This window comes from Panthera onca, chromosome B1 (assembly GCF_046562875.1).
Source record: "Panthera onca isolate mPanOnc1 chromosome B1, mPanOnc1 haplotype 2, whole genome shotgun sequence".
Lineage (NCBI taxonomy): Eukaryota > Metazoa > Chordata > Mammalia > Carnivora > Felidae > Panthera > Panthera onca.
Window position 1 is genome coordinate 173,107,158 of NC_138342.1, and position 14,011 is coordinate 173,121,168.

Below are 14,011 nucleotides of genomic sequence, written 5' to 3' on the forward strand. Positions count from 1 at the left end.
TAATGTAAGCAGCATTCTTTCTCAGTACAAATAGATTTTATTTTTTTGTGCTGAGAATGTAAGGTACACATAGACAAACTTTGGAAGGATGTATACTAAAATCATAGTCTGTCAGTAATGGGGTTAAGAGTGATGATTGTCTTTTTTTTTACAGAGCAGTTTGTGTGATTAAAAGAGTTAAATCCCATTGCAGATCTTACACAAATCATAGTATACATAAATACATCTCTACCTGTTTTATAGTTTGCACATGTTTGTTGAAAGACTGTTTAGTTATTATCTACGGTTATCTCTTAGTGATGGGATTTCAGGTTTTTTATTCTTTAAGTTGGTTAAAATGATCACTATATTATTTTTTTAACAAAAACAAAAAACAAATATTTTCATACTTAGGTTCCTGTAAATCTTTTTAAGTATTTTTATTGCAATACTGGTTTTTATCTTTTGCCTTAGAGTTGTAAGATTATCAAGTGGTTAGTTAGAATCAGTGGTTCTTAATCTTGAGCTAATTTTATTGTGGTTAGAGAATGTGGTCTTTAAATTTGAAATTAGAATTCTTTAAGGGACTGTCTGTGGCTCAGTGTATGAGTTTTTTAATTGCATAGCTCTTTGGAAGATACATGTTCTTCTGTATTGGTATAAAGTTCTCTGTATGTGTGTATCAGTTTGATCTTTCAAGTGTGTATATTTTCTCCTCCCCTCCCCCTTCTTCCCTTCTCCCTTTTTTGATCTGTCAGGCATGGAGAGGGATGTCAGTCTTCTGCTGTAGTTACAATTTTTGTCAATTCCTTTATTTCTAAAACCCTAAAATATATATAGTAAAAATATGTGGAAAGATTCATGGCTGTTAACGTCTTTAGCTTACTTTTTATCATTATATACATATTATAAACTCTGTCATACTGAATTTCTTTTTACTTAATTTAACCAGTGGTTGGAAGCATTAGTGGCATTTACTAGGCATGGGCCAAGTGTGCTAGCTCTTTGGCAGTTTGCGGGACAATCTTGAACAAAAAAAAATCGTCCCATGGTCTGCATGACTTAGAATATTCTGCCAAATGCTTTTGGTGCTGGAAAAAACTTACTAATATTTTCTAAGCCTAAAATCTGTTTTATTTATCACATAGTATTTTGCATGGGTTTAATATATATACTGATGTGTGCTATGTAAATCAAGGGAACATTGTACTTTGAAATACTAGAATTTTACAAAGAATTCTTCATGATTTTCCAGTCACATCACCAGTGCAAGGCTGTTGATGTTTTTTGAGTTACCACTATTGTATACCTGTATAAGTCTGCATTTATAACTGATCTATTGTGATTATTCTACATAGAGTGTCGTCATGCTCACATTTACATATTGGTGGAGGGCTTTTTTATTTTGTTTTTCAGTATTTTCCACCTTTTTTTTTCTGGGACTGCAGTGATCCACATGGTAGAACACTTGATATTATCTTACAAGTCAGGTCTTTGTTCTTTTTTCCTGCTTTGCTCTTGCTTTTTTTTTTTTCCTCCCCCCTATAATAGCCCTTTGAGTTCTTGATCTTTCCTACTGCAGTATCTAGTTGGTTAATGCCACCCAGTGTATCTTCATTTCAGGTAGTGTATTTTTCATTTCTAGATGTTCCTTGTCTTTTCTCTTACATTTCTCAACATGTTTATACTTCATTCTGTGTTCTGGAGCATATTTACAATAGTTGTTTTAAGGTTCTTGTCTGATAGGACCTTAATTCCATCATTTTTGTCATTTCGGGTCCTTCTGGTTATGGGTCACGTATTGCTGCTGCTTTACATAACTGGTGATTTTGGATTAGATGCCAAACGTTGTGAATTTACATTGTTGAGTATTGGGTTTTGTTCTAGCACATAGTTAAGTTGTTTGAGATACATTTGATTCTTTCAAAGTCTGTTTTTAGCTTTGTTAGGACAAATTCAGTCTTTTGTGTTGATGTAGTTCCACTTACTAAGGTGATGCTCTTCTGAAGACTTTACTTGGTGCTTCATTAATTATGAGGTTTCTCTACTCCAGCTGGTAGGGATCCCCTAATAGTTCTGAGCCCTCAAAAGCTTTCTAGTGGTTCTTTTCTAGGCCTTGTGCAGTGTCACCACAAATGCTCAGATTCAATTAAAGAACCCAAGTGTCCTCTCTCTTTCTGTGCTCTGCTTCAAATTCCCCCTGATTTCTGTTTTCCATAACCCCCAGTTTCTGTCTCCACAACTAAGTGAGATTGCTGCTCTGTCTGTCTGACTGCCCTGTCCAGAAAGTAAAGGGCGTTAAATATGACTCACTTCTTTCTCTTGTCTAAGGGTTCACAGTCCGACAACATTTTTGTTCCGTTTTCTAGTCCTTCCCAGCAAGAGGATGCATCCAGATTGTCTTAGTCTCTCCCTCATGGCCAGAAGCAGAAACTAACCCCTAACCCTCATTCTCACCCTCACCCACATGTCAGAGCTAATAATTATTTGCTCACCTAATACATAGTAATTTTTGTTAATTACTACTATTGATATATACCATCTGCTAGTTTTCTGGCTGTACCCTGTTCTGTTTATTATACCACTTAGGAAATAGGGAAGACAGGTAACAAGAAATGTTGTGCCTGGTGAAATAAAAACAGACCAGTAATACTACTGTTGTCACTCATACTGCCACCAACCACCACTCTGCCCCCAGAAGAAAGCAGTGATTTCGGCTTCCGAAAATGAAACCTGGCTGCCAGTGGTTTACAAAGAAAGGAAAGGGTTGGAAGAAATGAGAATTCCATTTTATAGAATACATTTTAATCCTTGATTTTATAAGATTTAATGAGTCAAAAACATTGTGTATATTGTTTTCTTACTAAAAATTTGTGCCTTTTAAGTGCTGTTGCCTGGAATTCGATCTATGCCTAAAATTGCTCTGTGTTGACTTCGGGCATAGTAGGGCAAACTGACTGATGTTCTTATAAAAAGATTAACATGGACAGTTTTTTCATTGTGAAATAACATTTTATTGGCCATAGGAAATAATCTTTTTTTTTTCCCTTAAAAGAGGAAGTTTTTGTTCTTTGATTTTTGTTGTTTGTTGCTTTACACTGTTCAGCTAAGCAGTGGCTTGGTTGGCTGTTTCTCAGATTTTCTCTTAATTCATTGGCTTTTAGCAAGATGAAAAATAACAGACACCAATGTATTAAGAATATCTATAAATGGGGGCACCTGGGTGGCTCACTCTGTTAAGTGACCGACTTCGGCTCAGGTCATGATCTCACGGTTTGTGAGTTCGAGCCCCGCTTTGGGCTCTGTGCTGACAGCTCGGAGCCTGGAGCCTGCTTTGGGTTCTGTGGCTCCCTCTCTCTCTGCCCCTCCCCCACTCATGCTCTGTCTCTGTCTTAGAAATAAATAAACATTAAAAAAAATTTTTTTTAAAGAATATCTATAAATTGAGGGGTGCTTGGGTGCCTCAGTCGATACAGCGTCTGACCTCGGCTCAGGTCACGATCTCACAGTTCATGAGTTCGAGCCCCGCATTGGGCTCTGTGCTCACAGTTCAGAGCCTGGAGCCTGCTTCAGATTCTGTGTCTCCCCCTTTCTTGGCCCCTCCCTCACTTGTACTCTGTCTCTCTCAAAAATAAACGCTAAAAAATAATAATAATAAAGTGTGTATAAATAGAGAAAGTTGTATGCCTTTCACCCAATATTTTCCTTCCTCAGTGATTTACCTCAGTGATTTAGAGTGGGTTGACTTCTGTGGTATATAGTATCTTTGGTTCTTGGCCCTTTTTTTTTTTGATAGGCTGGTGGTTAGTTTTGTTTCTAGGATTCCTCGGCCTGTCTCAAGTGTGCCTGTTAAAATTTTGTACCCTTGCTGTGAAGCTGCTTCAGTATTAAGCATTTATGACATCACTTTCTTTGGAGTTCTAGTTGTAAAATAGCCATTCCTGGGATAAGTGACCATTGTAAGAACAGATGTCGCCTTATTCCTGTTACAGTTGGCGCTAAAACACTAGTCTGTTTCTCTTCTTCCCTCCCCTTCTCTTTTCCTCCTCCCTTCTCTCTCTTACATGCACACAGACACACTTCTCTTTTCTTCCCCACCCTGTCACAGATTCAGTGACTGCATTATAACCAGCTATAACTAGTACTATCTTTAGCACCTTGGGGTATTATAATAAAGCCTACTGTTTTATTACTTGATTCTTGTTCTGTCTTCTGAGGATAACATAGATACAGAATCCTATCACCACCATTCCTATCCCACATCTCTTCAGTACTATTATAATGACCTCCCTGTTGACTTAATCATCTCTAGATTTTTCTCCTGTCCAGGTCACTTTAGAAGGATAAGATTTCTCCCCCATTGGAAATTAAGCACATCTTTCAGCAAGTCCCTCTTGCTTTCCAGTGCTCAGCAGGAAGGCTAGTCAGGCTAATTATACTGATCATTGACTTATCCTTTATTAAGTTACAGCCATAACAGCTCATCTAACTAACAAGAGTTGTAATTTCTTTAATTTAGGTGAACGCAACAATTTGGGAAAAAGATGAAGTAATTTAAATACTGAGCCAACTCTGCCTGTTATTCCATTGTGTGAACAGGAAAGTGAATCTGGTGTTGGTGTTAGGTGTGAGCATTTCACCAAGTTGAGAGTCAAAGAGAAGTATTTTTGGTGCAGCATGACTTTGTATGCAAATTAACTAGTTCATCTGGTGCATTAGCTAAAGAAACCATAAGCTAGCAATGCACTGGGGGAAGTTGGCTGAGCTGGACTGACAAGAGAAAGAATTTGCGTCTCCAAAGTGATGCTTGTCTGAGTGGTTTGAATTTAAAGGTAATTTTTATGATGTATGGTTTTTAACCTTATTCCCTGATTTTAAAAAGAACCTGACCTTCAGGTAAGAAGTGACTCCATATATTGTGTCTGCTGTTGTTAGCTTCTATTTATTTTCTCTCTCAAAGTGTACCCTAATGTACTTTAAGTGCAGGGCTCTTGTATGGTTTTAAACCTTCACTACAGAATACAGAGCACCCAATGAATGGCTTTTATGTGTGATTTCTTATTTGGCTCATTGCTTGTGCGACAGTATGTTGTTTAATATTTACATATTAAATATTTAATAATTACATTGTAGCTTTTCCAGCTTTGTTTTATTGCTGATATTTAGTTTTGTGCCGAAATGTACTTGGTATCATTCAAGGGTTCTTAAATTTGTCATATTCGTTAGGTCTCTTTTTTATGTGATTTAACTGGGGGATTCCCCTGTGTGTACTTGAAGAAAATGTGTATTCTGTTTTTCTTGGATGGAATGTTTTATATATATACACACACGTATATATGTATATATGTGTATATATTTATATATATGTACATATTTATATATGAATATATGTATTAGAAAAATATATACATATATTTTAAAGTATATATTTATATATTTTAGAACCCTGTATTCTTAAGTATGCTTCAAGTAAAAAATGTTGTTGAAAAAGAAAAAAAATAACTGAGGATACTCACTTAAAGCATGTCAGAGGGGAGGTGGGTGGGGGAATGGATGAAATAGGTGAAGGGGATTAAGAGTACACTTAATCTTGATGAGCAAAATAGAATGGCTTTTTAAATAATTATGTTTGTCTTTACAGATTAGTCTGATATATTCAGTTTCACACTTTTATGTTACATATACGAACACTAAATTTATTTTTTCCTCCTGATACCGCTGACCACGGTGGGCTTCTGAGATGAGGTGGTTTTTTTTGTTTTTTGTTTTTATTTTTTTTTAACATTGATTTATTATTGAGAGACAAGAGAGACACAGAGCGTGAGCATGGGAGGGGTAGGGAGAGGGAGAAACAGAACCTGAAGTAGGCTCCAGGCTCTGAGCCGTCAGCACAGACCCCGACGTGGGGCTCGAACTCACAAACTGTGAGATCATGACCTGAGCCGAAGTCGGTCGCCCAACCAACTGAGCCACCCAGGCACCCCTGGGATAAGGTTTTTAATCTGGAAGTGGGGTGCTGTCCACACCTTCTGAAATTACATGCACATTTTTGTGTACACTTAAGCATGCAGTTTTTTGGCACGACACGTGTAACTTTCAGTAGGCTCTCAGAGTATTCCAAAAAGGTAAAGTGCCTTGGACCTAGACAATGAAGGAAGCAAAGAAAGCTTTCCAAAATCAAGCTGTTCTTGGAAAAATCACTAAAAAGAAAACTATAAAATGGAGTGTTGGACAGGTTATTAGTAAAGATAACGTTGATCAGTAATTTTTAAAATTGAAGATGTATAGTGTTCTTTATTATAGCAAATCAACATTCTTAAATTGTGATAGTGAGCTAATATAGGTCAGAAAATGGCCTTTCTCTTGTAAAAAAAAAAAGTTTATTTAAATTGCACATGATGAAATCTTTCCTAATTTGGCATAATGCCTTATAGTGAAGAACTTGTTAGTAACAGTGGTGAATTTTTCCAGTGTAGTTGCTTTATCTTAATACCTAATTCTGTAACTTAGATTTTTTCCCTTAGAAAAATGACTCTGGTGTCAGTAAGCAAGTGAAATACCCTATAATTTTATTTGAATTTACTGTGAAATTAGCACTGACTTTGGGTGTAAAAGGACTGCTTCTAGTAGCCTGTGTGGTGTTTGGGAGCCACAAGAAGAGCTGTGCATATTGACGGCGCATAGCACAAAGTGTTCCTGATGTGTGTGGGTTCTGTTTGCAGACTTTTGTTTGAGAGGCCATAATTTGAATATTGATTTATGACTGTTAAAATTTCATCTAAAGTTACTTTTACATTTAAAAATTTCCCCCATTTTAGTTATATCTGCCTTAGTTCCAGAGGCCACCTTTGGGTTCGCATAAAGAAGCTTATCAAAAGTATATAAGAAGGAAAATTATCAAGATAATTATTATAATGGTTAATGGTCCTATTATAAAATGTTTCACAAATTGTTGATTACACTCATGATTTTAGTGAAATACCAGTAAACCACTAGTATTTAAGTATAATTTGTATTCCTGTTACAATAGATTCATACTGATTTATTCTAGAGAGAATGTGTTTTTGGAGAACTAAAATATTCATGAAAGAACCTTAGATTTACTTATTTCTGATGGTAGGTTCATCTGTAGGCCTGGAATGTGTTAGGGAAAACATGCTAAGTTCTGTGTAAGTTGGGAAAGAAAAACTAAAATCATTTCTTCTTTGTTTTTGTTTCAATTATACAGCAGATATAATTTCTACAGTAGAATTTAATCATTCTGGAGAATTACTAGCAACAGGAGATAAAGGTGGTAGAGTCGTCATCTTTCAGCAGGAGCAGGAGGTAAGTGTTGAAAGTTTAATATATCTAAATTTCAGTTTGCTTTTGGGGCTAGAACTTGTATTGCACTCGAGTATTTCATCAGAGGATTTTGACTTTTTTTTTTTTTCCTTAATGTTTATCAAGCAGAATATCCCAATGGATAGATGGCTCTGCTTCTCTTAGCTTTGTGTGTGTGTGTGTGTGTGTGTGTGTGTGTGTCTGTGTCTGTGTCTGTGTGTGTGTGTGTGTGTGTGTGTGTGTTGTTTTGACTATAAAAACACAGCACTTTGTTAGATTTGGTTAGAGAAAGGAGTGGGAAGTGGTGTTAATTCAAGATTTTAACTGGTTTTGAAGCCTTGGCCCTCATTTTTTTTCTCTTAAAACTCCGTAAAGCAAAATTGCTTTGATCTCTTCTCAATGCTTAGTTTGCTTTGCGTAATTGGGGGTGGGAGGCTAGTTTAAAGAAAAAGCTGTTGAGTTATTTTGACATCAGTTCATACTAATACTGTTACTGTGGTTTAAATAAAACTGTTTTAAATGACAATTGCATGTATACCCATGTAATGTAATTTATAAGCTCAGTACCCCTTTTCAAGCTTAGTTGATTTGAAAATTGTTTTCCTTTTCTCTTTGAAGAAAGGAATTTCTCATTGCAGACTCTTGAGATTAAAGTGGGTTTTGTTTTGTTTTGGGTACAGCTTAGGCACACTTCTAAATCCGATTGACAAGATTTCTCACTAAAATTTTATGTTAAAATTTGTCACACTAGATTTTCCTTTACTCTCTCTGTCCATTCGTAGATCAAAGTTAGACATTATTTAAAATCGTCTGTTTTGAAACATCCTATCCCTGTTTATATATCCAAAAAGAGTTAAAAGTAATGTGCATAAATGGCAGGGTTTTACAAATAGATGTCTCAATCATAACAGAGAGTTAGGTTTTAAAGGATTGTGAAGTTCCTTAAATAAGCAAAGAATCTAGTAATAATACTACTACTTTGCACTTCTATAGCGCCTTTGACCTGAGGATCTCAAAGTGCTTTACAAACACTAATGAATTAATCCTCACAACACCCCAGTGAGGTAGGTAATTTAATTTTAAAAGAAATGATTAATAGTGTCTGATTAGAAGATGCACAAACACTAAATATGTCTCCTTTTATTTATTTATTTATTTTTGGTTGGAAGACAATATGAAAAGACTCCAGCTTTTCTTGACAAAGACTGTTCTTATGGGAAGGGGGGAAGCAAAATCAGTTTTCTGTTCCTATTTTCAAGCAACTAAAATCTTGACCATAGGAATCTTGAACTACTTGGAGTTGAAATGGAACCTTAGATCATTACAGTTTCCCTTTCTATTTACAAATGAGAAAGTTAGGATATTAACAGACCACTTGATTAGTGTGGCAGAACTAACAGCTAGGACTCAAAACTTCTGACGCACCATCTTTTAATATTCTTCGGTGCCTTTCACTTTAGATAACCAAAATATGAATGGTAATTTTGTTATTCAGAAGTTAGAGCTGGCATTCTCTGCCCTTGAGTGGTTTTTTTGTTTGTTTGGTTTTGGTTTTTTACTGGATGTTAATGACTGTCTACAACTTAGCTTTTGTTTTAAAGAAAGGTGTTTGGAGCTTTCGATAAATCTAGTAGGGGTTTGATAAGTGTCCTCAAAGTAATAGTTGAAGGCCGTCAGTAATACGATAAATTGGAATAAAAGATCTCACACAGAGTTACTGCAGCTGCTCGAACGTTTTACTTGTATTGGCAAACAAGGCCCCAGATTTGAAGGATAGGTTTCCTTTGATTCTTTTCTGAAATTCCATTGAAGATTCTAAAGTGCTAAAATTTAAGATACATACCCTTATAACAAGGAATGAGCAAAATGACTTTTTGAGAAGGATCATTGGTACCAAAAAAGGACTTCCTTTTTCATGTATCTGACCTTCTTAACTGCATTTAAGAATTCAGATAGATGCATTATCTAGAACCTCAGGTTAGTAGTGTATCTTGAGAATTACTTAGTACAAGTATCAGTATGTTTTAAGCGATGGATTAAATAATGATGAGGTAATAATTTACTTCTTCCTTCAAAACTTTATCTTGTTAATCTTAATTTGGTGCCTGTTACCTAATTTATTTTCCACATTTTTAAGCCCTGTCTTATATGGAGCGTGTAGTATAGGGCTGTCTTCAGGACACTCACTGCCTACGTCACTGATAATGTCTGTGCCTTACGTCTAGAGGCACCTTTGTATCAGTACCTAATATATTTAGATTAGATTTTTATGAATCCACATCTGTTACATCTGTAAAATAGTGTTCTAGTTTGGAAAGTGGGAGAGAACTTAAAGATGATCTTTTTCTAGTTTTTAGATAATCCCAGAAAAGGTTTCTATCAAAAGGTTGTATTGCTTAGTTTAATAGCAGAGCTCTAGAATTAGAACTTAGAGCTCCGAATCTCAGTCCAGCTTCTTCTAACAGTTACAGCTATTAAACATACATTCCAGGGAGCACTGGTGCCTGTCCAGTGAGCCTTTCTTAGTGTCTGATAATGATGCTAGCTCCGTGTACAAAACAGTGGCATTTGCATTCTCGTGGCTTTATCTTCTCACTGGGTGGCTGGCAGGGTTCCTTTCTAAACTTCACTTGACTGGCACGGCAGACTGACACCTTTAACTCACCGTTCTGTCTCACTTCTTTTACCCTTCAAGTGTGGCTGATCCCCTTCCTGTCATCCTGTCGGTTACCTCTTGCTGCCTGTCCATCTGTTCCACAGTCAAAGAAACTGGGTAGTCATTTAGAGGGCTGTGATTCAGTTCGAGTATATTTCACCCTGGTGATGCTAAAACATGTTTTGCTGTCATTTAATACTATTTTTATAACTAATACGTTCCTATAGTTTTCTGTTTGACAGAATCTCTGTGATAGAAGCAGGTCGGGTAGGGAAATTAAGGCCCAAGAGTAAGGTGATTTCCATGAGGCATTCCACTTGTCCTGTGGTCAGTAAGTGTTGATACCCAGTCCGGTGTTTATAGCATGTCCTAAAATAGGTGAACACTCTTACTGTTTTCATAACTTTTATGTAATAGCTTTTGACAACCAAGTAGATGGCAGGATATATTCTTGTTGATAATGAAAATATTAATAGTTTTTCTTGGGAGATTCCAAGTAACTGTTAGACTAGGTGGTGTTGGTGTTCTGTATTTTGTAGAGGATCTTTCGTTTTATGGGTATTCAAATTAGGTGGGCGGCAGTTGTTGAAATTGCTGATTTTTCTTTTGACTTTGGATTGCTCAGACCTTCACTTTTCTCTGAGGCTTTCTGATTGATATAGGTTAAAGTGTGTGTAGGGGGGAGATTTTTTTTTTAAGGGACAATTAAGGAGAAAGGTGAGAAGGGAGATGTTCCTTTTTTACATTTCTTCCTAGATTATTATATAGAGCCTTTGTTTTCTGTGTTCTAGGAGTGCTAGTAACTTTCTAGGCTTTTTCTCATTTTTTGGTTGTTCTTAATGTGACATTCCCAAAACTCCTTAACAAGATATAGAAGAAATCTTAGAAATCATGTTTATCACAAAAGATGTGTAGGGGGTTAGGGCATCTGGGTGATTCAGTTGTTAAATCTGGGTGATTCAGTTGTTAAGCTTGATGTCGGCTCAAGGACATGATCTCACAGTTGTGAGATCAAGCCCCCTGTGTCAGGCTCCATGCCAAGCATGGAGCCTGCTCTTTAAATTCTCTCCCTCTCCCCGTCCCCTTTTTGTGTGAGTGCACTCTCACTCTCCCTCTCTCTCCCTCTCCAATAAAAAAAAAAAAATGGGTAGGGGTTTAATATGTATTTTCTTTGTAAATTATTTGGAAAGACTAGAATGGAGCTCAAAATCACCAAGATGTTGTTAAGGGCGCCCAAGTGGCTCAGTCATTGGAGCGTCCAACTCCTGAATTCGGCCAGGTCATGAGGTTCATCAGTTTGAGCCCCACATGGGGCTCTGTGCTGACAGTATAGAACCTGCTTGGGATTGTCTCTCTCTCTCTGCCCCTCCCCCACTTGCTCTTTCTCTCTCTCAAAATAAATAAACTTAAAAAAAAAACAAGATTTGTTTTTAACAGATTCAGTATCATCCATACAAAGGGGTTGTTGATTTACTTTGATGTTTAAGTGAAGAGAGAACCCACTTTTCTAGGGTGATGTGGCAGCATTCGCTTTACATAGTATTTACTGAGCAGCAATCAGAACAGCAAATTTAGCAGTGTTGGTGAGAAATGGTCGAAGGAACCAAGTCTGTATAGCCAGGAGAAGAGACTGTGTAGAGTCTTGATATTTAGGGATTTATGTGGGAAGAATTGATTAGTTTCTTTTGTATATGGAAATAAATACACAAGATCTGGATGCCCATCTGTCAGGAATATTATAGAAAGAATACATGAGAAGTTCAAGAAAATCCAGTGTGGTTTATTCTAAATCAAAGTATCTATAAAATAAGGTTTCTTCTCTTAGCTACTGGGCTTAACTATCTTCATTTTTCATTCACTCTTTGATCTAAGTTTTGTGTTTTTCAAAGAATAAAATGTTAGAATCGCCTGGGAACATGCATTTCAAATGCAGATTACTGGACTGTGTCTCATACCCACTAAATCAGAATGTCTGGAGGCCCGAGATCCCACTTTTACTTTTTTTAAAAGTCCTTTGGGGACCTCATTTGATAGAAAATGTCGAATTGAAATTCTCTGCATTCCAGTACCAGGATAAGGATAAAAGCTCCATAATACAGCTTCAAGTTTATATCTAAAAATACATTTAAACAGATAGATCTTAAATGTATTTAAGATACATTAAATGTAAATACCTTTAAGATAGATCACATGATACATACAGAAAAATGCACAGAATCACAAGTGTACAGTTCTATAAATTTTCACAAAACAAACACACTTGTGTAATTCTTCCCTGGATCAAGAAATGGGATATTACTGGCACTTTAGAGGCCTTCTTTGTCCTTCCTGTTACCACTACCCTCCTCTACCAGAGATAACTGTGAAATTTGTTTTGCCCATATTGAGCTTTATTTGTATATGGTGCATTCACAGAAATTAAGTGCTAAAATTTATAAGCTTTTGCAGGGGTTCTCAACCTTTGGTGTCATGGATTTCGTCAGTAGCCTGGTCAGTTCTGTGGACTTCTCAGAATGTTTTAATTGTATATAATAACATAGGATTAGGAAGGAAACTATATTGAAAAATACGTTTCAAAGTGTTTTTAAAAACGCTTATTACTGAGTAATAAGTGTTTTTTGTGGGGTGCCTGGGTGGCTCAATCAATTGTCTGACTTCGGCTCAAGTCATGATCTCACGGTTTGTGAGTTCAAGCCCCGCGTTGGGCTCTGTGCTGACAGCTCAGAGCCTGGAGTCTGCTTCGGATTCTGTGTCTCCCTCTCTCTCTGCCCCTCCCCCACTCACGCTCTGTCTCTCAAAAATAAACAAACATAAAAATATTTTAAAAATTGAAAAAGTAAAATTAAAAACAAAAGTTTTTGTGGATAACAACTGGGGTGTGATTTAAAAACATGTCATGTCTATAGTGACAAAGTGATGGATGCTGCTAATATGGTGTTTTATCACCTATATCCATAAATGAAAGAAATGCTGAATTTCAGCTAGACATTAGTAGGAAAAAATATTTAAATTTCCACCACATCCAGGTTCACAAAATCCCTGGGTTTCATCCATGGATAGGTAGTATATGGGCCCCAAATTTACAGCCCCTGGTAAAGCAGTCTCTTTTTACCAATAAAAAGACTGGGGTCCCAGACAGTAGGTTTAATCATCCAAAGTCATACACTTTAATAAAGAGATGAACCCTTAATTCTAGAATCCACATGTCTTGTTTCTCTGCCACAGTCGCAAAATCTTATTTAATCTTCACAGCAAAATAATGAAGATGTGTGCACACCTCCTGTGTTTCAATTTATTACCAATTTATGGATGAGTTGAGATTAGAGAAGATAACTTTTCTAAGATCACATAGCTAGTGAAGTCGGTAATAGTTAATTTCTGCATAAATTGGAATGAATATCCACAACGCTGCATATTGTTTAACATATGAAAAAAAATCTGACTTCTCTAAGTAATGAGCCTAAGTGATACAAGTCACACAGGAAAGTCAGTTTCATTACTTTATCGTAATGGGGAAAATAACTTGATCTTGACTTTTTAATAGTAGCCATTAATGAATGATGTCTTCTCTGTGGTAGGCTTAAGGAGGGAAAAGTTAGAGTTTGGATTGAGAGTTTAAATACCTCATTTCTATTTGTTCATGAATTCATCCAGCCACCTCTCTTGTTCAGCCGTCTATTGTCCACATTTCTATCCAACCAGCTGTCAAACACATGTCACCTACCTACTAATCTTTTGAGGTTCCAGCTCAAAGAATTCAAAATTCAAAAGAATTATATTTTCCAGAAGTGAAGTATCAGTTTAAAGTACCATTTCTGATTGCTAAGCGTTATCAGTATGAATGTCACTAAACAACTGTTAGACAAAGTAGGATTCTTCTAGATGTTATTTTTCATAACACTGGATGAGATCTTGAAAGGATGTTTTTGACATATTAAAGTAATTTTTTCACTTTACCTGTTGCCCAGAAATTTGAATTGTCCATATTTCTTATATTGTCCCCCCAGAATCCAAACAACAAAAAACAGATCCAAATCTGTGAAACTAATAATA

At 36.3% G+C, this 14,011-nt stretch overlaps 1 protein-coding gene across 5 annotated transcripts in view; it reads left to right on the forward strand.

The window, feature by feature from the left end:
• The window catches only part of PPP2R2A (protein phosphatase 2 regulatory subunit Balpha), an 84,804-nt gene that overhangs the window by 41,739 nt on the left and 29,054 nt on the right, over positions 1 to 14,011 (forward strand). For 3 of the 5 annotated variants that reach the window (XM_060653217.3, XM_060653215.3, XM_060653219.3), the window contains exon 3: positions 7,208 to 7,305. In XM_060653217.3, coding sequence (XP_060509200.1) covers positions 7,208 to 7,305 — 98 coding nt within the window. The remainder of the gene's footprint in view (positions 1 to 7,207; positions 7,306 to 14,011) is intronic. The other 2 variants (XM_060653218.3, XM_060653216.3) reach the window with 1 other exon arrangement.